The sequence below is a fragment of the Anoplopoma fimbria genome, chromosome 21 (genome assembly GCF_027596085.1).
Source record: "Anoplopoma fimbria isolate UVic2021 breed Golden Eagle Sablefish chromosome 21, Afim_UVic_2022, whole genome shotgun sequence".
NCBI lineage: Eukaryota > Metazoa > Chordata > Actinopteri > Perciformes > Anoplopomatidae > Anoplopoma > Anoplopoma fimbria.
Window position 1 is genome coordinate 22,065,727 of NC_072469.1, and position 24,783 is coordinate 22,090,509.

Sequence of the window (24,783 nt, forward strand, 5' to 3'; positions counted from 1 at the left end):
CCCAGTGTTGAAACTTGAAATTGAAATTACTATCACCCAATAAATCACTGAGGCTCAGGTAATTTCTATAATCAGGGAAATGTAATGTAAATATTTAAAGTCTGGATTTGGGTTAATCTTTAGTAATGCAACCAATAGGCAAGTCGCCTTCTGTACCTCCATGATGATGTCTACGTGAGTTTATGCCAAATAAATGCCACATTCTATGTAAAACTCAAATATCTTATGGTATTGTAAAATGTTTTATTTCATGTTCCACATAAGCCACTGCAGTTCCAAGTCCTGCTCTGTGGGAAATAAAACTTAATCATAGTCCCAGTATCAGTTTTCTCCCATGTCTCCTCCTTTGTAGATATATTTGTTATCACAGGTATTTCACAGGTAGTTGCAGGTATTAAAAACAAGACTCGCTATGTCTGTGCTCATGTGAATGACGGGCAGTAGGAACGCCTCCTTGTACAAAGCATGTTTTAAAAGCAGAGCTGAGGACAAATTCCCTGATATATCGTTCTAAAATGAGCTTCTTGGGCAAAACTCCCTGAGCTGAGTAAGAACATGTGATATTATTAACAGCTCCAATTCTAACTATTTTTTTCCATGGAAAAGACGGTGGAAGAAATTAGGAATTGATGAGAAAAATACATTTACAAAAACCTCTTTAGTAAAGCCAACGGGAAAATCCAAACAACAGAGGGAATAAGTGTGTAACACATGGCACCATTACATAAAAAAAATCCATAGTAGTTCGGCAAATGCACCAAAAGACGGGAGTGTCGTCTCTCAGTGGCCCAGAGGGAAACATCTGTAATCGAGCCTCCCTCGGCCCTCCATTGTCAGTGAAGAGACAGAACCGGTTACGGACAGGAGGATCAGTGATACAGGTCAAGAGGGTGGAGTACCACTGGAAGCTCCCTGAACACGCACGCACTCATGCACGCACACGCACACACACACACGCACACGCACACACACACACACTGAGGCACTCTCAGATCTATTCAGGCATGGATAAACACACACCGCTGTAAGCACACACACACACACACATATAAACAAATCAAACATGAGCTACCCAGAGTCTTATTAGAGGAACAGTGAATCATTGTTTCCTAATTCCTGGTGAAGAGCAGTTAACAGAGCCCTGGCCTGCAGAGAGTGTGTGTGTGTGTGTGTGTGTGTGTGTGTGTGTGTGTGTGTGTGTGTGTGTGTGTGTGTGTGTGTGTGTGTGTGTGTGTGTGTGTGTGTGTGTGTGTGTGTGTGTGTGTGTGTGTGTGTGTGTGTGTGTGTGTGTGTGTGTGTGTGTGTGTGTTTCTGCAAGCCGCTCATCCATCTTTTTTCTTCCCTTTCAACTGTTTCCCACTCTTGGTTTTCCAAGCTTTATTCTTCTTTCCTAATTGCTAGCATCTTTGTTTTCTGCCATCTATCTCTAAATCAATTTGTGTTTTCTTTCTTTGTCACAGTATTCTTTTTAGTCTTCCGAACTCTAGTAAAGATGTATACACTTATCATATCAACCAACCACGTTTCTTTTCTCTTTTTATTGTTTCTGTAGAGTGTCTCCGCTGCAGAAGTCCGAGATCGTGGATATGGTGAAGAAACATGTGAAGGCCATCACGCTGGCGATCGGCGACGGTGCCAACGATGTGGGCATGATTCAGACGGCTCACGTCGGAGTGGGGATCAGCGGCAACGAGGGCATGCAGGCCACCAACTCCTCTGACTACTCCATAGCACAGGTGGGGATGCAGACATAGCGTGGAGACATGCAGAGGGCAGTTGTTCATGCTTGGTTAAGGGTCACACAGATATGTTACAACCTGCATATGAACGTAGATAATGGATTCATGCCTGGTTGTCCAAAGACCAAAGAGTCTTAAGGCAAGACACTGAATCCTTACCTGCTCACTCTACAGCTAATCCTGACCTTTGACCTCCCTGGAGGGGGACAACTGAAAGAACAATTTACTTACAGGGGTCACTAAAGTATCATATTGTCAATACAAACAAATGGCTCATAAAAAAATATTATATACTTACAATAAAAGAAAGATGTCCCGATGAAAATCTAAACATTTGTATCCTCTTAGTGGTGTCAGAAATATCTGAGGATGTTGCGCTGTTGGTCAGCCAAAAAAAAGCAGCTTAAAGATGTCCGTATGGGTTGCAGGAAATGTGATTTTCACTATTTCCAGGCATTTTATACAACAAACAAATAGTCAATAAATTAAAGAATTATGATTTGCAACCCTAGTTCCCATTATCTGTGTGACCCATAATGACAACTCAATGAAATTGAGAACAGGATGAAATGAACCAGAGGGTTCTCCTTATTATTGAGGAGTCTTATCTTTCTGTTTCTGTTTGACACAAACACATTCTGTCACTTTCACTGTTTGGGTTGTTTATCTTTTAGCCTCTCATCTTGCACAACTTATCTGTATTAGTGGGCGTCCTCTTGCTTCAACATTCTTGTCTCCCAGTCACATTCTTAATGTAATCTATGTTCCCTTTCAATCTAAAATGTTCTATTCAGCTCTTTCTTTTAATTATAGTAAAACATCCCTCCTTCTTTCTCCTCTCTTTTCTTCCATGGTTGGTAGTTCTCCTACCTAGAGAAGCTGCTATTGGTCCACGGGGCGTGGAGCTACAACCGTGTCACCAAGTGCATCCTCTACTGTTTCTATAAGAATGTGGTCCTCTACATTATAGAGGTAAGAGATTCACCGCCACGCCCTCCCTGTTTCACACACACACACACACACACACACACACACACACACACACACACACACACACACACACACACACACACACACACACACAGTTCCATTAACATAGACGTTCTGCAGCTGTTTGTCGACATGGCTGACAGTGATGGACGAGGTGCCCTTCTGGTGTCTGCTTTCTGTCTCTTTTGCACACACACGCACACACACACATGCTAAGAAAAAAAACGTGTGTTTAGATCAGCAGTGACGAGACCTTGGCTCCAAGGGTCGACAGCTTTGTGTGTGTGTATGTAAGTGAGATGAAGGGGCACACCGCAGCCATGGTCGGCCTGTTATGAGGGGTATTTGTCAGCTGTGCTCCACTCCTCTGTCTCACATTAAGGATGCCAGCAGGTGCTGGTCCTCATGGGAGCCTACTGTCCTGCTCACACCACCAGTGTGCGTGTGTGCGTGTGTGCGTGTGTGTGTGTGTGTGTGTGTGTGTGTGTGTGTGATTATCTCACATGATTGGCTCCCCTGTAGGGCACTCTAGGCCAAAGGTCAGAGACTGTCTCTGTCCACTTAGTGGAGACAGAATAAGGGGGATGTGTGTGTGTGTGTGTGTGTGTGTGTGTGTGTGTGTGTGTGTGTGTGTGTGTGTGTGTGTGTGTGTGTGTGTGTGTGTGTGTGTGTGTGTGTGTGTGTGTGTGTGTAGGAGTGTGTATTTTTACATATCTGACCTCAGCTCTAGGCTCCACTGTATGTCCTCACGGAATGCCACAACTTCAACCACTGGCCCCAAACATTTTCTTTATCTGCCCTCAGATCAGCCTACGTCTGCTCTTTGTGTGTGTGTTTGTGTGTGTGAAGGCGTTGATGACGCTTTCCCCTCGGCCAATATTGTTGTTAGCTCTTGTGTTTCTAAAGCTTAGGACCACAATTCCCATAAATCCCACTGCTTTCTTTAATTATTAAGGTGTTCCAGGTACAAGTACATTGTTAAAGCAGTAGATACAAACAGCATTATCAACTTAAGACATTTTGTCACACACTACAGAAGATTGTAGACAATATCCCAATCGAGAGTTTCTACAACTTCCTACATGGTAAAAAAATATAATAGTATTTATAGAGAAACACATCTACAAAAAGTACTATTTTCCAGATTCTTGACTTGAATTCATCAAAAGAAATCACACATTATGAGAAAATTTGTAATACTTGCCCGTCATTAAGTTATATGTCTCATAAACTATGTAAGACTTGAATTCACATACCTGAATCTTACCTGATGAAGATATTTCAATTCAAACGTCATAACTAAAACAGAGTAAGAGTGACAATGTGCCGGAATTCTGGTTTCCTCTGGCACTTTAAAGTACAGAATGTTCTACCGAAGTAATTTCATTGTGTATTTATGTTATTTTGTAAACAGAGGCACACATTTGGCCACCTCTCTCTCTGCTGTTTCCACTATCAGAGTCTCCCTATTGCAGATTTACCCTCTCCTTTTGTTCTTCTCATCCCTCTCTTTGTGTCCCAGCTCTGGTTCGCCTTTGTGAACGGGTTCTCTGGCCAGATCCTTTTTGAACGCTGGTGCATTGGCCTCTACAACGTGGTGAGTAGCCGCATCTCAAACTGTCTCACTACTTTCCATTTCTCCACTCTCTCTCTGTCTCACCCCCTGCCTACTTTACTAAGTTCACGTTAAGTGCCGTCTCTCGCTCTCCTCTTGTCTCTCAATTAATCTCACTCTACTTTGTCTTCTCATCTCTGCTCTTTCCAAATGCCAGAAACGTATGCATTTTCTGTGTTTAGGTGACTGCTGTGTGTACTTATGTCTGACTGCAGATGCCTTTAGGCTTCCCACTTTTAAAACATTGTGGAATTCCATTAATGCCGCTGCTGATATGAACACTGATTGCCCAGCTAGTCAAAGTGTGTGTGTGTGTGTGTGTATGTAGACACGCTGCTCTGTCATTATGTGTTTAACTGGCTGTATCTTGTGTGTGATGCAGATATTTACCGCACTGCCCCCGTTCACTCTGGGGATATTTGACCGGCCGTGCAGCCAGCAGAACATGCTCCGTTTCCCACAGCTCTACCGAATCACCCAGAATGCCGAGGGCTTCAACACCAAGGTACATGCACACACACATTTACAGTCATGCATGCACCTCTAAGGTAACTGCTCTGCGTCCGACTTGTCATGCCTAGTGGCTCGCTGTGGGATTGTCAAGTGATGCCTCCTGTTTGTTTTGGGCGCAGGCGAGTAAATATGAGTGGCATGGGGACCTGGAGGTTTCCATGGCAACCTGTAATGAGATTCATAGAGCCAGAATAAGGAAGTCTTTCATTTTAAGAGGGTACACTAGGAGGGCACTTGATGGCAAGAACACAGTGGAAGTTGTGTGTTACTGCGAGGGATTGCTGTGTTTGTATGTTTTGATGTATGTGGGGGCATAAATGTGCTTTGGCATTAGTCTTCACTGACTCGTTTTCTACTCTTTTCTCCTTTCTCTGTCTCTGTCACTCTCTCTCTATCTATAAATATCTCTGTTTCTCAGGTGTTTTGGGGTACCTGTATCAATGCACTGATTCATTCAATCATTCTCTTTTGGTTTCCGCTCAAAATGTTGGAGCATGGTAAGTGATGTGCCCGAGTAACTTTAAATCCAGAATTCTGGCTGGTAATGTCATGTCATGAAGAATCTGTGTGTTTGTGTGTGTGTGTTCCCCACAGACTCTCCGTTCAGCGACGGTCAGGGAAATGACTACCTGTTTGTCGGGAATATGGTCTACACGGTAAGCAACCTAAATATATTTTCTGTGTTTATGTGTCTTTTTGTTTATATTCAGTTTTTATATCTGTGTCTTTTGGCATGCAGATTTTTTTGCGTATGCACAGTGTGTACACACCAGAACTGAGCTGCTTCCTCAGAGCCGTTATGAGTCTGCAGTAAATCTAGTCCCGTCTAGCCAGTCCGTCTCCTCTCCACACTCATCCATCTCTCTTCTCTCTATTCACTTCTCCATCTCACGCTCTTGATATAATTTTACTCCCTACAGTCTCATGTGACTGTCAGTGTTTTTTATTTGTTTCGTTATGTGTGTGTAGACTGCACAGGGCTGTTGGGGTCCTGAGTATTTTAACAGACATTGCTTAGTTTACTGAATAACATTAATGTTTATTATCTCCACATTTGCCAGCAAATTAATCCTGTCTCTCTGTTTTTCTTTTATTTGCTCTCCCTCTGCCCTGTGTGTGTGTGTAGTATGTGGTAGTTACAGTATGTCTGAAAGCTGGAATGGAGACCACCGCATGGACCAGGGTAAGAACATTAACACTCTCTTATACTCCACACCACATGTGCTGTATTTTGCTCAACCGTTAATAAATAGGGAGGAGGCAGGGACGACTGTGAGGATTTCAGTGTGAGATTTTCATATGACCTGGTCTGAATGGTTTATATTCAGCAAAGACATGGGAAAAGATGTGGTGTACCTTGATCTCGTGGTGGAAGTTTGAGGTTTCTTAAACACCAGTTGCTTGCACCACCCAACCAGCTCACTTGTGGCTGCAATTGTTTTTCCACTGCTCCTTTTCAATATGTCAAACTTTTCCACTTACAATAAACTCACTGTCCAAAAACAAAGTCCAAACGTTAATACATTAAGACTTGAGAACCATTCAAGTCAATCAAAGGCATTTAGTGGGAAGCAGCTGCAAGAGCTGTTAAATATGCTTTAACAGATATTTAAGGATTTAATGGACGCCGTTACTGCACAGCAAAGGAGAAAAACAGACCAAAAAACAGTGAGATTACCATCTGTTAGAAGAATAAATACAGAAACACAAGAGCGAAACTGATTTCATTTAACATATTTAACTTATAGACCAGATGTACTATTTCCTTTCAAAGGATTTTCTATTCAAGTCACGAGAATATATATTTTTACACTTATCTATATAGTAACTGTCAAAAGTTGAAACTGTATAGACTTTTAAAGTAAATGTTAGGGCATCCTGCCAGCCCTACTCTATGGACAGTCTCCTCGCTTATAAACATACACAATGTAATGGTAGTTTATGTATTGACGTGGCCATTATTCATTTTAAAGAAACTTACTCGCTGGCAACCAGTAAAATATAATATCTATGTGGCACTCGTCCTCATGTTTCCAAAACGTAGTTACTACACGCCACATGCTAACAGCCCTAGCTAGCTCACTTCAAGCATGGAATCCTGAGGAAAAACGGCAGCTTCTAGCATTGTTATCCCCCCTCAGACTACACAAAGTAAGCTCTTGTAATTAGTGATACATTACATATGTTTTTCCCAGATCATGAACAGACAGTATGAGTTAAAAGCACTGACAGCTGCCTCACACTTGTAATGTCAGCATGTTTAAAAATCCTGCTGTTTATTATCAAAAAATACCAGATACAAGATATATGCCAGATGTCTTACGATTGTGCCAAAATAATATCAGATGGCGGCAGTGTTTACAGGCAACTGCTGTACATGAACCTTTCCTCAATAAAACAGAGTAAAACAATAGACAAAATGATGTTTTGACCAAGAAATTTCAAAACAAAATATTTGTAAAACTAAGAATCTGAGTATTTGGTTCCAACTTTTGCTACAAAGTTAGCAGAGGTGGATGCAGACTAGTAGAACAACAGCTCGTGCCATGACGGCAAAACGATTTGGCTCCTCTCTGCTGTTGGACGGAGAGAGAGAGAGATTGGCAGGATGAACAGGAGGGCGCTGACACTTTTGTCCGTTCAGCTGTCCACACAACAGCCTGGTGGTAATGAAGCAGGGTCCCACTGGAATTCACACAGTGTCCCCTTTCAGCGGATCACAGTGAGCAGTAACGGAGATATGGGAAGGAGTGAGGGAAAGGTTGTGTATATTCGGAAGAGCTGTATGTAAACTATTTGACCTTACGCTGTCTTTCTTCTCCGTCTCTTAATCTCCATCCTCTCTTGCACTCTGTCCCATTGGCTCCTGTTTTAATTTGCCTTCCTTCCTGTTCTTTCTCTCTCTCTCACGCTCTCTCTCTTGTAGTTTTCCCACCTGGCGGTATGGGGAAGCATGGCGCTCTGGATGGTCTTCTTCGCTGTCTACTCTGCAATCTGGCCCACCATCCCCATCGCCCCCGACATGCTGGGCCAGGCAAGTCTCTCTCCATAAACATGTGTCACTCACTTCAGTAAACAGGGGGGTTAAAATAGCCCTTCCTACTACATCTCTCTTCTGCAACCTCCATCACCTGCTCCTCCCTTGTTCTTGGTCGCCAATACATGGCGCCTATGAGACTCACCTCTTGGGTGTTCCCCATCGGCACTGCTGGAGCCTCAGAAGAGATTTATGCCTGGCCAGCCCCACTCACCAGGCTTCCTGCACCTGCTGCGTGTCACCCGAGCCCCGTTTTTTTACTGCCCTCTGTAGAGGTGTTGACTCAAGAGGGTGGGCTGCTGCTGCTGGTGGTGATCAGGATTGGGGGGGGGGGGGGGGTACATGGGGAACCCTTGATTGAGAGACTCATTTTAGAGTTTGGGAATCAGGCGGGGGCGAGGTGAGGTGCCCCACTGAGTGGGTAGGGAGTCTTGGGAGGGGAAGGGAATAGGGCTGTCTAAACTCCCCTCAGCCCATTAATTCAATTTGTGTCAGAAATCAGGAATGCGGTCAAATATCTCTGCAGCTGCTCAGTCTAACTGGGGAATGGTCAGAGACACTCAGCCACCAGCCCCCCCAACCCCTCCATCGTCCCCCTAACTACCCTATTACCTCTCTTATTTCCCCCTGCTCCTGCTATCTATATTTCCATCTGTCCATGGGGGACCGGGGATGGAAAAGAGCTGTATATTTCTGCTCAGAGTAAATGTGTGTGTACGTTTCTTCGTGTGAGAATAAATGCCCTAAGTGTGTCCAGCTATGTTTGATTTGTGTCGATTGTAAAGTGGTGGTTGAGACCAGCAGTCTGTCTCTATGGATATAAAAAAGCAGAGAAAATCATTAAGCATTCCTCTATTCTCAGATGTATGAAGCCCATGTGATATAATGTGTGTCCAGTGCTGTTAAGATGAATTGTGTGTAGTTGTTGTCACACACAGAAAGACAGTGTGTGTGTGAGTCCAGTAGGATCATCTGTGACTTAGATGTGATTCCAGCTGCTGCAGAAGATATTTCCTTATGGTTGTCCGATTCATTTTCCCCGGTTTCTTTTTTCCTCTGGGAACCAGATTGTCTCTATATTTCTGGATCAAAACACAGGACACAGGAAACACACGATACGAGCAATAAAGTAGAAGAAGTTAAGTACGTTATGGCGCATGAAATGTCTGTGACTGTTGACTTAAACGTTGCCGCCTAGAGACAAAGATTTGGGCTTGTGTAACCACACAGAGCTCTTGCAGATAACTAAAGGGGGATATGTTGGGTAAAAAAAATAGGGATTTGCAGTAACAGGCGAGGACAAGCAACAAAAGATACAGACACTAATAATGAATGGAGTTGTGAAAGAGTAAGATTGGACGGAGCCACAGGAGAAACAGATGCGTAGGAGTAAGGTATGGAGACAGACAGACAGACAGACAAATTGAGACAGTGGTTAGATGCATGATTAATCCCTGGAGACGGGCTCAAAATGAGGGTCAAAGGTCAATAAGGCTGTTTGCAGCTGGACTGCAGAGACAAATAGGGGAACTCTGTGGTTACTCACTAGCATTTTTACCTTTTTAGCATCGAAGCCTTGTATTTCAGCTGTGGGAATATTGTGTTAAATCCAGTTTGTTGGTGTAGATGCTGCTCGGCTAACATTGGGGATATGCAACTCTAGCTAACTCTGCTGTGAATTACTTTAAGTGTGCTTTCCCTCACATTTCTCTTTGCCTTTTCCACATGTGCTTCTCAGTGCTCGTTGCAGAGAAAAATGACTTAATACTCAATTTGAATTAATATACGAGCGAAATAAATGGAGCCTGTGTGTTGTCATTGCAGGCTGGCAAGGTGATGCAGTGCTGGTACTTCTGGCTGGGCCTGGTCCTGGTGCCTGCTGCGTGTTTACTCAAAGACTTCGCTTGGACCGCGTAAGTAGAACACATTCAACATAAATACATGGGAAATCCATACAGAGACTATTTAACTTAACCGAGTCGTTTACATAACCCATATTGAGTCTATGTCAACACTTACGCACAGTTATATATTATGAATCACATGTGTCTGCAAAGTAAAACACTCAAACTTTCCTTCAAGGGTCTGATGAGCTTATTTTTTGCTTTTACAGCACGCGTCGCACTGTGAGGAAGTCTCTTCTGGAGGAGGTGCAGGAGCTGGAGGCTCGAGCCGTAGACCCGGGGGCAGCTGTACTTAGGGATGCCAGCGGCCGCAGGTATATACAGTACGCTGAAATGCATCATGGGTTCTCACCTACATTTATACCCAGTTTTATTTGTGTCATTAATCACTTCATTCTATTGATTTTGGTCATTTTGTTTGTTACTTTTCATTCATTTTTTTAATGATTTTTTAAAATAATGATTTTACCCAAGAAGAATCCGTTATTAAATACATTAGCGCTCTATATACATGTGCAGACTCGGTATACAACTGTAATATACTCAGAGGCCCCCTTATTTGGTTCACCTGTAAAATTGAATGCAACTCAAAACAACAGTGCAGCTTCGTCCTTTACAAAGATAATAATGTTGTGTTTTGATTGACCATGTCAGAGAGGTATTCATTTAACTATGTTTGTTAATGAGGTTTTTACTTGCAGCGGTGTTGAACTGGACTGCATTTCATCCAGATGTGGGTTTTTTTATGTTTTGCCCATTTGTAAACTATATAAGGCCGTCCAGTGCAACACCACTACGAACTAAAAAAATATTCTACAATGAAATCTCTGACAGTTCTAAAAAACGGGTCATCCTAATCTTCATAAAGGGAGAGTATGTCGCAGAGCTGTTATATTGGGTTGCATTACATGCTACAGATGTACCTAATTAAGTGGCTAGGGAGTGTTTATTTCTGTTTGTGTGAGAATAAATGTCACTTCTTACTCCCCGGTGGCACCGTCCACAGGACCGAGGCCAAGGCTGAGGTCCCGTAGAGCCCGAGCTGTCACATGCTCACAGAGGTAGTTTCTTGGTTTGCACTGTCACACTGTGTGAACTGTGACCTCAATGACCTGTGTGCCCCACTGCAAGCTGCTTTTGAGTGACCTTTACTTGTTTTCACATTAACTGAGTTCACACCTCTCTCTGTTTATCTTTAAATCACTTATTTCCCTTTTATTTTTACATTTAATTTCTCTCCCTATGTCCATTTTTTTTCCATTCCTCCATATGTGGATTGCTTCATAGATGGATCAATTTGAATTGCTGTACAGACCTGGTGTGTTTTCTAAATGTATCTGTAGTTCTCTCTGTGATCTAGTTGTGTGGTGTCACTAGAGGTGTGTTAGAAGTGAATGCATTATTTAGTTTTTGGGGATATTTGTCTAAGTTATAGTTACGTTATGGATTTAGGATTTTTTATTATCTTTTTTTACTTCAATAAATTTATTTGACAGCTTTAGTTAGCTTGCAGGCTCAGATTTCAGATACAATAGTTTTCAAAAAACCTTTTTGTCTTCCAACCTGCACAATGTTCAAACCAACAGCATATATAAAGTAGTTAAAATAAGCCCCACCTCAACTGGTTATAACATTAACATGCAACATATATGTATATATCAGTAATTACTATAGAATAATTCAATATATATGTTACTTTTACATGCTGAAAGGGTCCATTCTGAATAATGAGTGCTTTTACTCTTGATACTTGACGTTTATTTTGCTAAAATACTTTTTAATGCAGAACTTACTTGTAACAGAGTATATTAATACTTTAATTTTAATAAAAGATCTGAGTTCTTTTTCCACCATTTTTTCCTAGTGGGGATTGCAAATAGCTGTTTGATATTTTGCTAATCTGTAAAAAAAAAAAAAAAAAAAAAGAAAGTCAGATGTGAGTCACCAAGACAAGCTGTTTTCTCAGAGCGGTTTGTTCCTGTCTGAGTTATGATTTTAACTGCTCCTCTTAACCCCTACGCAAAACCCCGTCCTGGACTGACCCTGCTTTAAACCCAGGAAAGCAGGACTTGGTCCTTGGGCCCCCCTCCATTAGCAATAAGAAAAGTAAAGTAAAAGGTGCGGTGCACAGAGAGGCAATGGAGCAAAGAGGAAAAAGAGCACATCTGTGTTTGTAGTTCGTGGGGAGGTCCTGGGGTAGGCATGAGAAACGGGTTGGAAAGGTAGAGTACAGGAGTGCCTCGAGGGAAGAGCTCAAACGAAGCACATCCTTGTGCCTTTTTTGAATCAAAGGTTCACCAGAAAAAAACATTAAAGAAAGACAACATGATCCATGAGCCTTTTATTTATTTGTCCAGCCTCCATTGTCTTTTATCATTCAGTCATCTATCTAGCAGAGATCATACTTTCGGCCAAAAACTTATTGAGCAATCATAAAAGCCCCTCAGGTTTTTTTTCTCTTTTTGACAAACACTCTAGTGAAGGTTCCCAACAGTCACATACAGTATTAAGAGTTTCCTAACTGCCTGATCCAAATGTTAACCTTGGGAAGGCTGGCTCTTGTCCATAACTACTCCGTTGATCATTACAAGTGCCAGGGAAACCCTGCTTGTGTGAATTTAATGCTCCGTTGGCAGATAAATGTAGAAAATATATTCTTTCAACAAAAATTGGCAAAAAGTGACTGATAGACTTGGCAATCAGGGATACTGGTGTCCTTTTTCATCCAATGCCTCTGCGTAATAACTTAAATGGCTGTAAGGATGTTGATAAGTTAGAAGAGAGGTATCGACTAAATACGTGTGTGCGCATGCATTCGTATGCAGGCCTGCATTTGTGTGCAATATCTGGAAAGGGCTTAGTTATTTTTGGTCACCGGAGGAGAGGAGCCGTGACGGCGTGTGGTCTCTGAACAGAAGAGCCAGTCTTCTTCTTGGAAAGGGGGAGAAGGAGAGGAGAGAGGAGTGGAGTGGAGGGGGGCTGAGGAGTAGTTTACTGTGGATGTCCTGTTACCTTGCAGCCAGTGTATGACTTTGTCGGTTAAATTGCATGTCAGAAACATTCAGTGTCCACTTCAGATCAACTTTCTGGTTTTAAATCCACTTAAATTTAGTTTGTTAATTGATCTGTGTGTTTCTATGTTCGTCAATGAAGGAGAAATGTACATTTGTCTTTTTAATCAAGGACAGTTAAAGGTTAAAAAAGACTTAAGTCTTTCATCCTCCTGCTGCCTGATATTTGTGGGTAGTTAAGACATTATATTTTGACAGGTCACAAAAAGCAGCTGAACCTGCAACTGCTCATACCTGAAAGCAAATTAATTAAATCTGTACACTAATTAAAATAAAAAAATCCCAGTAGCTAGTAATGGTGTTGTGCAGTAGTATAAGTAGTGTAGAGTCTCTTTATTACTATTATATATACTGTCATTATGAAGTGTTTGTGTGCCGTCACTGTGGAGTAACTCATCTTTCTTTCTTTCTCTGCAGTCTAAACGAACGGGCCCATCTGCTGACAAGAGTCTTTAAGAAAACGCCTTCAAACGTAGGACGTTCAAACTCGGTGCAGCAGACTGTGTCACGTGAGTGTCCTTTGCAATGCAATGCATACTGCATTGTGTTTGATTGATCAATGTATATTCTGCCAATATAAACTAAGGATTTAGACGAAGAGGAGAAAACAGTGTGTTGAGTTCAGTTTACTGCATATTTGCAGAATCTGATTTGTTTGGATAGTTTGTTTGCTTATGTATTTATTAGGGGTGTAATTTAAAAATCCGGCATGCAGAGAGTAAAAGGAGAGAGAAAGGAATACAATTCAAAATATTTATTTTCTTTGCCCAGAAACAACAAATTGATCCCCCATTGAACAATATTTGGTCAGGAACGCATACACCAAGTAAAGCGATCCAGTATAACAGTCCTGTAATAAATACTGCATTTGTGAAATAAAAGTAAACTTTATAGTAATTTATAAAACAAATATAGTAAAAAATATATAGTACATTTTTGAGTTAGTGCTTATCAAAAATGAACCATGCAATACATCCTGCAGGTGTTTCCATTTTTACAGTCCCACTCAGGGTTCAACATTCATTTATAAATCTTCCTCCCTCCTCTTGTCTCTCTCTCTCCACAGACGGCTATGCCTTCTCTCAAGAGGAGCACGGTGTCGTGTCTCAATCCCAGGTAGTGCGCTCTTACGACACCACCCTCCAACGCCCCAGCCTCTAGCGCCACCCCTGACCAAGGCTTTGGCTCACCGTAGCAACAGTTATCAAGGTGACAGCGGAGACAGACTTATGTGACACCCTCACGCCGGGTGATCGACCCCTGCTGTGGCCTTACTGGAACTATGACCTGACCCCTCGCCGGGGGAGGGGTGTCACGGTCAGGCGTGGAGGCCGTCGCTGGCGCATAGAGGATTCGCTTGAGAGAAGGGAGGAGGCCGGGACATTATAAACTCATATAAGCTGCACAGGCATGAGCAATCATATCCACGCACAGACATAACAAGTCATACTCAGAGACTGCTGCTCATACCTGTATACCCCCACAGACTGTGTTTGCTTCATGCCGCTGTGTGTTTATCCGTGTGTGCGTGTGTGTGAGTGTGTGTGTGCGCATTCCCGTGCGTCTGTATCTGCCTGTGCATGTACGTCTGCACGCATTGGCGCTCCTGTGTTTGTGTGCATGTGTGTGTCGGTCCTCAGTGTGTGTTTGCTTCCACTGCTCTCTCTCATCTCTCTCTCATGAGGTGGGTTTAGCTCGTCTGTCATCACACGCCGCCGCGGGAGGGGAGGGGACGTCAAAATAAACACACACATACACGCACCGTTGAATTCCTTAAAAAGGGAAGGAGAGAGGGAAGCAAAGACCAAGGACCGCCGGAGCCCTGAACCCCAGCTACAGGGCCCCTCCCCTCCCCCGTCCCATCACAGCACCGAGCCTCACTGCCAAACACCACAGAGATGCCACTGAGGCAGAACGCTCATGCCAAACTGGACCACCACCCTGCTGCAGACCCCTCCCACCCCACTGGGACGTCCTCTTGCTTATCTCTCCTCGTACCTTCATCTCTTCCCTCCTATCGCTCCATCTCCTAGCCGCTCTGCAGCCTCCACATCTCTCCTCCTCCTCCAGCACGTCTCCTTGTCTTGGCCAGTTTAAAAAAAACAAACCACTTTGTTTCCTGTTGTTTCTAACCGCTCCTGTGATTCCTGATGCTGTCTGTCGAGCATCATCAGCCAACGCAGAAGCAGCGAGCCTGGCATTAGAGCTTCCTCCATCAGTTTAGTTGTATTTCCATTCCTTACTGGACTGTTTCTTTCTTTTTTTATTATTAAAGTCAATGTGTATGTGTTTATATATATTTTTTTCTCTTTTCATTAATGCCTGTTTTTGTACTCATATGTGGAGACATGTCTTGGGGGGGTATTTTACTTGAACTAGTGCTAATAGGCATCCAAACAGAAGGGATCTGATTGAGACACTCGCCTGGATCATGTGTTTTTCTGGCCCTGGGATTTGTCTGAATGTAGAGTCCATTGTGTGTGCCTGTGTTGAGGACACCAGGTCAGGAATGCAAGACTGAGAAGGTGGGGGGGGGGGTTGTCTATCCGAGTCCTAATCATTAAATCTAATCAATCCATGGCCTGACTAAATGTCTCCGTCTCTTGACTGTAAGCTGTCTACTCATTTAATCAAGTGCTTTTTTTACCCAAACTGTCGCTACAGGCGTATTCATTGTTATTTCAAATGGATGAAAAAGACATGAATTGTACATACATATGATTTCATACATTACCAGAATCAAACCTGTCCCACGCTCGCTCTTAAAGCTCAGGAGTGTCGGTGTAGACGGACTATTAGAGGATTACTACAGCTGGATACCGGCTTCACAACTGGAGGTCCCTTCCCCGCCCACCCTCCTGGATGTTGCCCAGCCCAAACCGACTACAGCTGCTCTGGTATGGAGAATCCATCGAGCAGAGCAGGAGCCAGGGAGCCATTTATGCTTTCAAACCCCCCCGTTATTCCCCAACAGCTCGCTCCGCTTTCCACATTACTGTAGTTTCTGGAGGAGCCTGCCAAAACGACACCTCCACAGTCGTCAAGGTTTTAAAGTGACCATTGTTGTGGTTTATTGTTCTTCCTCCCTGAGTCGGGTGAGGTGACGGTTATACGGTCCATCCACTGTGGGTGGCAAAGCTGTCTGTGAATGTGTGTAATTAGTGTTTCTAATGGCTTAACTATCAGTGGCTTTGTGTTTCAAGGGAATTAACAATGTGAGACAAACCCATTCACCTAACACATTTGTTTCCAAGTGTGTGTATGTAAATCTCACTCATCCAGAGGGGCAATGGCAACAAAGCATTGCTTGTTTATGACAGTAGGCACATAAGCTCTTCACACAATCAATTCTGTTTAAAAGTTGTTTATTTTTTAGAAGTCATGTGAAAAAATGGCACTCCTGCATCAAATTGGACCAGTTTCATACATCATTTTACAGATACTGTTGGGTTTTTTCACACACAAGCTGCCTTTTGTATCTCACAGACATTGGGCTCGGCGTACAGGCGAGGTAACACACAGACGTGCCAGTTTCAGTACTTTGGGACGTCTCGGGCTGCACGCTCAGTGGAGCAGCACATTCCTCAAGTTGCATGTTACAGAGATACCAGTGACCCAGCTGCACAACAGTACACAGGAAAAAAAGCAGCTTTTGACTCTATTCTTTCTTTCTGTTCTTTTTTTTAGATTAGCAAGCAACGGCCATTTCTGTGCTCTTTAGTGGAAAATAATGAGTCAAAGCTGCCCTGGAGCTGCCCCTGCCCTCCTCTAACGCACTGAACTGTGGTAGTGTTAAACACACATGCACATGCACACACACACACCTTTCACAGGGGAGAAGTGAAGGGGGCAGTTTTCGCTGCATAATTTACTTGGTAATCTTCAGAGAACTCTGTCTCACACACACACACACACTCACACACACACACACACACACACACATACACACACACAAACTTCTCAGGTACATTAACTGCCAGCCTTGCATGAATAATTAACATTTTTTGGGGTGTATGTGTGTGTTTCCGCTCAGGGCAGTTTGGGTTTATTTTTTGTATTTTTTTCTCTTTTTGGGTGGCAGGAGGGGGGTTGTATGGAAGGGTGGAGCGTCACAGTCCATGTCCTGTGTTCACTTCATTAGAGTTTAAATGGTCTACAGGGAGATTGCGACTGCCTTTCACATTACACCACCTGCATTTCCCATCACGCAGTTCACTCACAGTTACTCATATGACCACGTCCCTCAGCACTAACTCACACACATACAGTACAAACATCTTTTCACACGCTTTCTTTCCTCACACTTTCAACACAAACAAACATACACTGTACTGTATAAACCGCTCACAACCATTCACAAGTGCAGATGTGCACATGGCATAAACAGCATGTGGTCATTATTTTTGCTTGAATATCTACTTTTCATACAGTTCACTGCTATAAATCATCCAGTCATCACTCATTCCAGCACAAATAAGCTAACAAAACTTTGTTCTCACTCTCACATACACATGCATGAAAAAGAAACACCTGCACAGTCTTTATTTAAGCTGCAGTGAGCTGTGCATGATCACCCATCTGGGCTGTATAACCCTCCTATATGCAGTTTTGTCTTTGCGTCAAGACAGAAAATTGTTTATGCATCCATCAAAGGTTGAGTTTAGCTCCTTCCAACTCGCCAAGAGATCATATGACACACTAAACAGACACACAGCACACACAATAGCAAGGCAGGCCCTGCAGCCAGCAACAGGTTTATGAGTCCTTCGTGTGAGTCTGACTCCCTGCCTTTCTTTTTCCACTCTGGCAGCGTCCCCTAAAGGTCTCTGGCGCAGCCCTCACTGGTGAAACTTCACAAAAGAAGCAGAGCGGTCTGCAGGTTGGCTCCTCATCATACAGTCACTGCAGGGTATTTCTGGTCACCGATGACACTGGACCCACCGGTTGGGGGAGGACAGGGGGACTGGAGGGGTCTGTATCCTCCATGAGTGGGGTCCATGAAGGTGGCGGCAGGGTGGGCGTAGCCGATGTACTGCGGGTGAAGGAACTGTCCCTGGTGAGGCATGATTTGCGTGGCCTGCTGGCAGTTGAGTACGGAGAAGTTAGTGGGCATGTTGACGAAGACGCTGGCATCGGGGGGCAGGCAGCAGGAGGCCTGAGCCCGCATGAGAGCAGGGGGAGCAGGGCGGGGGGCAGCGGGCGGGGCAGAGGAGCTGGACGAGGTGGCTGTGCTGGACTGGCGTGACGACGAACCCCTAGAGGTCCCAACACTGGCCATCATGGGGATGGTTTCCATGAGGCGCCCACCTCCCGCCCCTCCTCCTGACGCACCTCCTGATGACAGTTCCTGTTTGGGGCGGAGGCAGCGGCAGCAGCACACAGCGACCACGGAGCCCACCAGGATGAAAGCTACAAACACCGAGCCCACGATCAGGAATGGCACATAGATGGGCACTACAGAGAGAGAAGAAGAAAGACACATTCACATTTAAAAAAAACAGCCATCAGATCTGCTTTTGGGGCAAAACTTTGATTTCTAGGTTGAAAATTAAACTTCAAAGCACATACACATGTCTTGCTTCCCTGCGCAATCAAAGCTCCTACGCGTGAGTGGAGATTGGGTAAGACAGTGAAACAAAAGATTGGGCAGAGAGGAGTGTTCGGTGTTGGGTAGAAGAATGAAAGGTACACCGGGACTGAGTCCCCAGGGAGCCCCAGGCTCTCATTAGCAGTTATTAACTTTGTTTTGCTCTGTTTTAATCCTCAGCCTCCTGCTGTGTCCCCAGCCTCCTCGACCCTGTAGACCTGTGTGTGTGTGTGTGTGTGTGTGTGTGTGTGTGTGTGTGTGTGTGTGTGTGTGTGTGTGTGTGTGTGTGTGTGTGTGTGTGTGTGTGTGTGTGTGTGTGTGTGTGTGTGTGTGTGTGTGGGTTTGCAGCGGTGACATTCTTAAGCCCGGCTGCCAGCAGATATTTGCGACCCTTCTTTTTCTTCGGCTATTTATGACTGACCCTTTTGAAAATAAGTTACTCAAGTTGAACTACAGTACTTGGCTCCTACTTAAAGAAGGGTATTAAAGTTGACTGATGTAATGTAGCTGAATGGGAGCTTATTCATCGCTTTAAATCAAAGGCCAATTTCTTCTCACTGACCCTTTCTCTATTTTTGTTTAAAACAGCATATCAGACTCCCGAGAAAGTACTTGTGTAACTCCCACAACTCCCCCAGTCATTGTGATTTGTTGGGTCAAATACTAAAGGCATTATTAAACAGGTAGAAATCTTGACACTTTTATATGTTAAGATCTCAGTTCCAGTTAGATATCTGTAAATTTGCTAAGTGAGCAGGAGAAGCTCCAACAACAACTTTGAAACTTGATCAACAATAACTAAAGAAGAACTAACCTTTTTTTTATTTTCTAATTTCACCTTTTGGCCGAGCAGTGAAGGCCCAGAGTGAATGTTTTTGGCAGAAACGGGGTGACAGGAGAGATGACGTAACTTCTAAAGGTGGTTTCCTCTCTGGTTCTTTCCCATACTTACTCGCACAAACACCTTACAAACACAATAACGACCATGTTACATTATAAGTGATTAGTTGTGTTTTATTGTTCCCACAGGGTGTAGTTATTTCCCGCTATGAATGTGCCCATGTGTTATGAGGTGTAACTGTATGCCAGAGAGAGAGAGGTGGCAACCCGGCTCCAGTTTCCCTTTGTCTCTTTGAAATACATCCATACGGCCTTGAGAAACTTTTCAAAATGCTCATCAAAAGTAGCAGGGCATTAAAAGGATTACTGCGTGAAACCTGTTAAGCTAGGGTACATTAATCAGCTGAGGCGGTAAGACCGGGTGACAAAAGACACAGGCCAGCAGCAAAAGAGGCCGAGACTCTGTGACATGAAACAAACAAGGACCTTGACCCATCTCTCTCTGACAAGAAGTGGTGTCGACTTCAGAGGCTAATGTACTCCACAGTTACACACCTTCCAGTAAACAGGTTTTAACAGGAGCTCTGTGATGGCAACACATATATAAGTTACAAGCACAGAAATGTCTCGGGGACCGCCGGCTTTGCCTGCACTTATAAGGCCTCCACCTCAACATCTCTGCTTCCACTCCCTTTTTCTGCACGGTTGATGAGGATTAGCAATTGCAAGTAATTCTTGGTCTTGTTTTACTTTACCCCAAGTTTCAACTGCAGAGCTTCTTTCCAAAACTGTAAATCAGTGATGGTGGGGGGAAAACAGCGCTTAAAGTTCAGCAAACAAGCTACAGTGACAAAGTACTTAGATCTGTGTACAAGTAAAAATACCAATACAGCAAATCTTAAAAAAAAAAAGTAATTACAAGTAAAAGTAAAATTTACTAAAGTATCAAAAATACACAAACATTCCTAAAGGTCACAAGATAATTTGGGATGTTGCATGTTAGCAGCTCTGAGGCTGTACTTATAGGTGAAATGTTGCTTTGAGCTAAATGCTAATAGCAGCATGCTAACATGCTGATAATATCAATGCTAAGTGGCTGATGTCAAGCAGGTATAATGTTAACTATGTTCACCATTTCGTCAACACAGCTGAGACTGATTGGAGATCATAACTTTTGCAGATATTTGGTCATAAATAAAAAAACGATTCACTTAATGATGACACTAAATGAAAAGTAAAGGTATTGCGATTCACACTGAGGCAGACATGAATGTCCGTTCTAAACTAAATGGAAATCAATTTAAATATTTGTTGAGAATTCGCTCTTGTCCGACTGACCAACAAGGCCATCAATAGAAAGTGATTAAAAACTAAACTAAAGCTTTAAGTTGTTATTTAAATGGGTTCATCTCTCTTTGGGGAACTGCTAACAACTCGTAGACATCTGAAATGCGACAAAGTGCTCAGAGTGGTTTAATATTTCACAATGTATTGTACTTTATAAGCTAATAAATATTTTGTAAGTAAAATAAATTGTGCGTAACTAATAACTATAGCTGTCAAGTAAATGTAGTGGAGTAAAAAGTAGTACATTTCCCTCTGAGTTGTAGTCAAGTAAAAGTCTAAAGTAGCATAAAATGGGAAGTACCTCAGAACTGTACTCAAGTAGAGCACTTGAGTAAACGTACTTCGTTGTTTCCACTGCTAAGCTTTCAAATACCGCATCTGGAAATATTTTTCTCACTTTGTCAAATTAATGTTTTAACCTTCTGCTATATATTTTTTTTTCAAGGACTTTATTTCTTTACCACTTGCCAGGGTGTGATTTTCTCCTTTTGTGCACATGGCTGTTAAACCCCTCATTGTTCCCTGTCACTCGTCCACACCTGTTGCTGCAGTTATCTGTAGCAGCCGTACCTCAGGAACAGCAGCCCCCCCCCTCTCTTAAGCTCTTGTTTTGGGCACAATCTTTGTGGCTGAGCTGGCTGGACTCTCCCTCTTCTCTCCCACGGGGCATTCTCCTGTTCCTAAATACCATATGTTCCTTCATGTTGAGCACATTAATAATTTCCTGCCTGTTATCCATTGACAACACAGTGTGTTTCTTTCCCGGATGATTAATAGGCTGCAAACATATGAAAAATGAATGAAATACACAAAGTGAACTAGGCCTTTCCTCTTTTCTTTCTATGGGAAAAGCTGCTTTTATTCTTTAAGTTATTTTGGCTGGAGGCCACTGGATGAAATGTATACCCTTTCCCTGCAGTGATAAGGCATGATTGTTTTAGCAAATGACAGATTATAGCTGGAGGTCCAAAAGAGGGCATAATATCCTCCGGGGATACATGAAGTAAGCCTGTGTTGCCTTTCTCTCTATTTTCCTGAGTGCTGTTATCAACTTGTTGATCTTTTATTAAAGATATGATGCAGCTTCAAGAGGCTTTATGATAACTGAATCTATGGGAATGTAAACACTGGTGAATGGGGAGCCATTGTGGAGAAAGAAGATGTATTGTTAGCTAATCCACTATATAAATTTGAAATGATGGGTTATAATTCGCATTTGGTTTGGTTTAATACAGTTTATAGCTCTGAGTGAAGATCCCTGAAGGACCACAGACAGCAGAGAGACTCAGTGGAGGATAACAAGAGGAGAGGGAGTCCACGAGCCTGGAAGGAAATGATACATAACGCAATTTGTGTTTTTTTATTTTATGAGCAGAGCTGTCATCGCCTCTGCTGAGCCACTGTCCAGGATCCGGTCAGTCTCAACCTGATCCCCGTGGGGACAGCGTGCTTTGAGCCCGGTCCCTCTTGCATGGCCAGAACAAACACAGCTATTTATAAGTGCAGCCCGGCACAGTTTGCCATTTGTGAGAGCAGTTAACTGTTTTCTTGTCTGCTGCTGTCTCCTGTGCAGCTGTCGTTGCCAACCGGGACAGACAGCAGATGAGCCTTTTACAGGAGACACTGTGGGGTTTATGAGGGGAAACCGGACCGTGTAATAGGTCTGCAATTTACAATATCACAGTTAAGACATTCTGTGCATGCACCACTTGGGCACATAATCACAGCTGTAAGAATGCATGAGTCCCTTTCAATTACAATAATTGGAATTAACTTAAAAAACAAGGATTTAGCTGAGATTAAAGACACTCAACAGGCACTTAGTATAATTCCCAGTCTCCTCTGACATAAAGCACAGTGAAGTCTGCAGTGTATGTGGTTATGTGTATCATGTAGTGCTCAGTCCCCATTCTCCACAATCACCTCCCACCACGCATCTTTACACCATATAAGTTGATCTCTTACACATCTCTTATTGTCGTTTTAACTGCTATTATGTATTATGTATACTGATGCTGACTGGTTGTGATCATCAACATGTTTGTGGTGGAGGTTTGCAGACACAGTAGAAGTTAGTGGAAGCTCGTACCTGCCCCGGAGTCCTTGTTGTCCTTGTCCCCTGCCCCGGGCTCCTGAGCCTGCCGGTCGTTGTCGCAGCTGCCTTGGTCCAGCCGGGCCTCGGTGCTGGAGCAGCAGTAGCGCAGCTCGCATTTCCCGCAGCAGATGATCGAGTCCACCCCGTCGATCTTCTCCGGACACTGGAAGCCTTCTTTCCAGGCTGCCTGGGAGTCTCTCCAGCCGTGGCAGTACTCCCCACTGGCCTCCACGTCCAGAACTACCAGCAGCAGAGTCACAACCGCGGTGACGGACATCGGGAAACCTCCTCCGCACATCCAGAGACAGGAGAGCCTTCACCTCCTCAGACAGGAGAGCCTTCACCTCCTCAGACAGGAGAGCCTTCACCTCCTCAGCCAGAGACAGGAGAGCCTTCACCTCCTCGTCCAGAGACAGGAGAGCCTTCACCTCCTCAGCCAGAGACAGGAGAGACAGGAGAGCTTTCACCTCCTCAGACAGGAGAGCCTTCACCTCCTCAGCCAGAGACAGGAGAGCCTTCACCTCCTCGTCCAGAGACAGGAGAGCCTTCACCTCCTCGTCCAGAGACAGGAGAGCTTTCACCTCCTCGTCCAGAGACAGGAGAGCCTTCACCTCCTCGTCCAGAGACAGGAGAGCCTTCACCTCCTCAGCCAGAGACAGGAGAGCTTTCACCTCCTCGGCCCAGGAGGAGAGAGAGACGGTGGGTCTGTGGGATGAAGTGAAGGAGCAGTAAACCACTGAGAAGCTGTCATCTGTTAGTGGAATCCCGTAATTCAGATCCAACGTCTCCAGAAGTTACTCCACAGTGTGGGTGATTATCCAAGAGTTGAAGAACAAAACACAAAGAGGTTTGATATTCAGAGTAGAATTCTAACACAAATTCTCCAGTTGCAAAAAAATCAGAGCTCTTGCTAAAATCCAGTATGGAGACTAAACTGTCTCCTTTGGCTCCACAGCGTTCATGTCTCCCGACTCTTCAAATGACTTTCCACAGGGAAGCAGAGAAACACTAGTCCTGGTCCATGCTGCTGTCCAATGACTGTACTGTAATGTATGTAATGTAATGTATGTAATGTAATGTAATGTAATGTAATGTAATGTATGTAATGCTGTCCCTCACAGACAGCCTGCCTAGAGAGTCTCCAGCTCGGTCATTGTTGGGTTCAGGAGTCAGTCAGTCAGAGTCTCTCCCTCAGTCACAGTGAGACTGTAAACGGTCAGATGCAAACACACAACCTCTTACTCGAGCAGTTAAACACTGTGTCAAGATGCAAAGAGTGAAACACAACTTCCGATTGTAAACGTAAAAATAAAAGTCTCACTAGAATGAAATGTGCACATTGACACTTAAGGGAGTACTTTTGAATAAAGTGGCCTGATACAGTTAAATTAAAAGATGACTAAAATAAACAATTCAAATGATTGATGTATGTATAAAATTTGATATTCTTCTAGTATCTTCCAAACCTCAATTGTTTTTGCAAGCTTTGTGAATTTTTTGAGCTCTTCTTTAGAGACATTTGATTGGCTACACCAACTATCAATTATGAATATGTTTGCTGTCAACCACTTTCATTTATCACTGTCAATGCAAGCACTCCTCATTGCTAATCGCACATTTATAAAGCATTAACTAAAACAAGCTTTTATTTTGAAAGCAAGTTGAGTTATTTCTGGTTGAGTATTGTTGCTGGCTTGACTACAGCTTCATCTACCATTCATTCTACCTTTCCACAGCACAGATTAGCTCGGAGCAATTGCAACAAAGTTCAGTTCAACTTTTCTGGGCTGAGTTTGGTTGTCGCCTGATGAAAAGCATCTGAGAGATTCTCAATTTGATTACATTACATTACATTACATTACATTACATTACATTTCTCTGCCGTCACCAGCAGTGACACACGTGGTGCCAATGACATCTAGTGGAGATACCGGATCTTTACTCCTTTACAAACAACACCACCAGATACACCTTCAGGCTATTTAAGGGTAGTTAAGTGTAGATCTGCCTAATGCAACTCCATTACATGTATATGACAGCCATAG

The 24,783-nt window shown here is 43.5% G+C and overlaps 2 protein-coding genes across 5 annotated transcripts in view; one reads left to right on the forward strand and one right to left on the reverse strand.

The window, feature by feature from the left end:
• atp8a2 (ATPase phospholipid transporting 8A2) overlaps positions 1-15,427 on the forward strand; it is a 48,082-nt gene extending 32,655 nt beyond the window's left edge. For all 4 annotated transcript variants that reach the window (XM_054622743.1, XM_054622744.1, XM_054622745.1 and 1 more), the window contains 12 exons: positions 1,553-1,736; positions 2,601-2,711; positions 4,252-4,326; positions 4,727-4,849; positions 5,276-5,354; positions 5,452-5,513; positions 5,984-6,040; positions 7,784-7,891; positions 9,719-9,807; positions 10,008-10,112; positions 13,287-13,378; positions 13,936-15,427. In XM_054622743.1, coding sequence (XP_054478718.1) covers positions 1,553-1,736; positions 2,601-2,711; positions 4,252-4,326; positions 4,727-4,849; positions 5,276-5,354; positions 5,452-5,513; positions 5,984-6,040; positions 7,784-7,891; positions 9,719-9,807; positions 10,008-10,112; positions 13,287-13,378; positions 13,936-14,030 — 1,180 coding nt within the window. In that variant the 3' untranslated portion in view covers positions 14,031-15,427. The remainder of the gene's footprint in view (positions 1-1,552; positions 1,737-2,600; positions 2,712-4,251; positions 4,327-4,726; positions 4,850-5,275; positions 5,355-5,451; positions 5,514-5,983; positions 6,041-7,783; positions 7,892-9,718; positions 9,808-10,007; positions 10,113-13,286; positions 13,379-13,935) is intronic.
• An 812-nt stretch (positions 15,428-16,239) lies between these two features.
• LOC129110890 (protein shisa-2) lies at positions 16,240-23,183 on the reverse strand. The gene is made up of 2 exons (XM_054623151.1): positions 22,733-23,183; positions 16,240-18,323 (listed from the first exon to the last, which is right to left on the reverse strand). Exons 1-2 carry the CDS (start codon positions 23,034-23,036, stop codon positions 17,761-17,763), a joined length of 867 nt encoding a protein of 288 aa, XP_054479126.1. The 5' UTR covers positions 23,037-23,183; the 3' UTR covers positions 16,240-17,760.
• Between the last annotated feature and the right edge of the window lie 1,600 nt (positions 23,184-24,783).